Source organism: Scatophagus argus, chromosome 17, assembly GCF_020382885.2.
Source record: "Scatophagus argus isolate fScaArg1 chromosome 17, fScaArg1.pri, whole genome shotgun sequence".
NCBI classification, from domain to species: domain Eukaryota; kingdom Metazoa; phylum Chordata; class Actinopteri; family Scatophagidae; genus Scatophagus; species Scatophagus argus.
In genome coordinates, this window is record NC_058509.1 from 5938638 (window position 1) to 5942274 (window position 3637).

Genomic DNA, 3637 nt, shown 5'->3' on the forward strand with positions numbered 1-3637 from the left:
GTAGGAAGCAACAGAGGGAGAAAAGGTTACGGAAAACAAAGAGTTGAGCAGAGGGTAGATGAATATGTCCGATGTCTAATCTGACAGCTGTTAAGGAAGATCACTTAGCGGGATTAATTGTGCCTGAACTGACACATTAATACTCATAATTATGTCTGACAAACTGGCCAGCCAAGCTTCCCAAAGAAAACCATCCACCAACAAGAACATCAAGAAGCTCCGTGCTGTCACCATGGTATGCGGTTTGGCAAGCAGCTGGCAGCAATGGGTGACAGAAAATGAGAAGAAACAAGCCAGTGAACCAAGTGGCTGGGCTCCGTCTTCACTGGGAGGACCGACAGAGGAACCCAAAAAGACATGGGTCCCAAGGAAGCCTCTTCCCACTCAGAAGCAGCCAACAGAAGCCTCCAAAAACCACATCATCCATTGCTCTCAAAACACCGTAACTCAAACATCAAAGAGTGAGGAGGTTGAGACCTCAGCAGAGCCCCCAGTTGCATCTCGCATCAAGGTGAAGCAAGTGGTGAAGACTGTGACGAGTGGGGTTCAGGAGAAAGGTGCCGGCATTGAGATCCTGACTGAGAAGATCAAGAGGGAGTCTCTGCCATCAGCTGAGGAGATTGACAGGATTCTGAAGAAGAAAAGTTCACCCACACGCCGCAGAAAATGCTCCAACATGGTATCATCCCTGGCCAAAAGCTGGAAGCAGGTAGAGAAACAGCTGCAGCTCGGAAAAGAGGGAGAAGGACCAGGAGAGGGACACACCTGTGTTGGTGATAAAGGGGACAGTGGACAGCCTGAGACAGAGGGGGAGGGACTGGACTTAGGGGATTATCAGATACATGGGACAAGCTCTTTAAAAGAAGCAGAACAAAAAGATTCTGAAGGAGACTCAGCAGTGAAAATTAAAAGACCAACAGTCCCAACGTGAGTATGATGAACGTGCTTCACTTTGTGTTCCCAGTAAGCTGTTTTCAAACAAAGTGATAAAACTGAGGCAAAATGAAGACATTTGGTTCTCAAAAGGCCAAGTAAAGTAATGACTCCTAAATGTGATATTTCCTTTTGAAATAGGATATTGAGGTGAAACAACTGACCAAGGGGACAGGGCTGCAAGTGGACATGTCCCTACCAATAGTCCCTACCATGTCCCTACCTAGCAGCCACTGAACTTGTTTGTATAATCTTTGGAGTAAAGTCATACTGCCAGAAGCAGGGCAAATTATCTCATCTGACATCTAATATGACATCACTACCAACGTTGAGAGCAAACTGATGCCTTTGTATTTGACAGTCAGGGATACATTTTGAGAGGAAATCAATGTTATCTGTGGAGAGAAAGCAGCTTGATTTGGCAGGATGGGCAGAAAGCCAGGATTGCGCAGTGTGACGTCAAGGATCAAAATGTGAAATCTTCCAGGAAGTAGAAGTTTCAAGTGCCTGTTTCATTAAAACAGAGTGTGCTGCACAGGTTAAGAGCACTGAGCTTCCCTTATTTTTAAAAATGTCAGCATGACTGATCATCAAAGGATTTATGTAGAGCCTGATAAACTTTTTCAGAATCATTAAACAGCCATAAACACATACTGACTTACCTTGCATTTCTTCTTTGTTCCTCACCAGTTTCTGTGCAAAGCCTTCAACCATCTATGCAGATTGCTAAATGCTAATTTTACACTTTGAGCTAACAGGGAGGTTTTGGTGGCTTTTCCATCCATGACTTTTGTGATTCAAGCAGTTCAGGACACAAAAAAAAAAAAAATTCAGGCTAACAGTCAGCTCTGGTTTGAGTTCTGCAAACACATCTCATGGTCACTCAAAAACCCAGCTTTAAGTTTGCATTTACCTGCAAGACAAAGTAAAAAAAGCAACAACTGCTTTGTGACTCTCCTTGCTCCTTGCAAGATGAAAACAGATACTCAGTGTATTTTTATGCATTTGTAATATAATCTGGCATCCCTTCCAGGTACAGAAAAGAAGCTGAGGATGCCAACAAGATCAATGCCCTCTCCGGGAAGTACAGCGCAGTGGGAAACCTCAAGAGTCGCTGGCAGAACTGGGCCTCAGAGCACACGGTGAACCAGAAACTAAACCCCTTCAGTGAATATTTTGACCACGACTACTCCATGTCCCTCCGCCTTCAAAAAGGCCAAGAGGGCTACGGGCGCCCCAAGGAAGGTACCAAAACAGCAGAAAGAGCCAAACGCGCCGAGCAACACATTCACCGTGAGATAGACGACATGTGTTACGTAATTAGGACTATGGCTGATCCAGACCCGGACGGAAAGACCCGCATCACGTTTGGACAGCTGTTTGACAGATACGTTCGGATCTCTGATAAGGTGGTGGGGATTCTGATGAGAGCCAGGAAACACGGGAAGGTGGCGTTTGAGGGGGAGATGCTCTGGCAAGGCCAGGATGATGGGGTGATCATTACACTGCTGGTGTGATGTTAACACCTGGGTCAAAGTTGTACTGGAAATCCTCTTACAGCTAATTGGCTGGATCTTGTCTTGTGAATTAACTTCAGTCATTGTCAAGCAGGGCAAAGAGGAGGATTTAAAGTGCAAGTTGACCTGGGTCTATTCTGAGGACACTTGCAGAACAATATCAAAGGAATATGGATGCTAAAGCTTGGTGGATGAGTCGGTGTGGATTATCCGAGGAATATTATTGCTGCTATTTTTGCAGATACTTGAACTACTGTCATTGTTGTGGACGTTTGAGTTGTAGCTGTCTTGTACATGTTCTGAGAAATCTGCCAAGGTTTTAACCTTTTAATTCAGGAGCTCTGGAGAGATAACGTTCAAACTTTTGGCTACTTAAGTTTTCATTCAGAGTTGCTGGCAGATTCTCACACGTGTCTCTTTTGCACTATCTTTATGGCTTATATGAATGAGATACTTGATTATGTGTTAATGTACCAAATAACCAGCAGCTTTGCAATCGTGTAGCACAGTAATTCAGACACGGATTGGGTTTCATTGCCTGAAGACCTGCAGCTCAGCATTCATTATGCTGTACCAGGCACAGTGCAGGGGAACAGAGCAGACCACAGCACTTTTTAAATCTCATGGCCTGTTAGACTGAGCCTTTTATGATTAATGTGGTGACTAATAGTGACTGTGGCCGTCTGGGGGAAAATGAAAACTTTCCTGTACACATGCAGTTATGGAGTGTTGAATTTGTTGGAGTTTGTAGAAAAACACAGAACCAATGTTAGCTGTTATTTTTAATGTTTGACAAGTTAGGCAATTTGAAGTTTCTGTTTCTTTTCTATCTTGAAATCATTTCAGCAGAAAGTACGTTATACTGGGGCACTCTGTATGGTTTAAGTATGTGCTAGCGCTCTCATTATGTGCAATAAAGCTCTCACATATCCACAGTATCAATAGTAGTGTAATATAAACTAGTTCAAAACTAAACAAACAAGACAAATCAAAGTTGTTGGTCATAGGCTTATATGAATCTTTTCACTGATAGTGCAGGATTTTCACTCTGAATTGATACACGCAGTTAGGCTAGCTGCATCACGCCAGGAGAAAAACAACTTAAAATCACTACCTGTATCTCTCAGATGCTTTAACTGGAAGTGTGTGTGTGTGTGTGTGTGTGTGTGTGTGTGTGTGTTTGTCTG

At 43.6% G+C, this 3637-nt stretch overlaps 1 protein-coding gene across 1 annotated transcript; it reads left to right on the forward strand.

Moving 5' to 3' along the window:
- On the forward strand, positions 1-3599 carry abrab (actin binding Rho activating protein b). The gene is made up of 2 exons (XM_046417777.1): positions 1-927; positions 1967-3599. The coding sequence occupies exons 1-2, from the start codon at positions 152-154 to the stop codon at positions 2448-2450; spliced, it is 1260 nt and encodes a 419-aa protein (XP_046273733.1). The 5' UTR covers positions 1-151; the 3' UTR covers positions 2451-3599.
- Positions 3600-3637: the final 38 nt, after the last annotated feature.

Coding starts and splice junctions, on each gene's coding strand:
- abrab (XM_046417777.1), top strand. CDS start 152: ATGTCTGACAAACTGGCCAGCCAAGCTTCCCAAAGAAAACCATCCACC. Junction 928..1,966: donor AAAAGACCAACAGTCCCAAC/GTGAGTATGATG, acceptor CATCCCTTCCAG/GTACAGAAAAGAAGCTGAGG.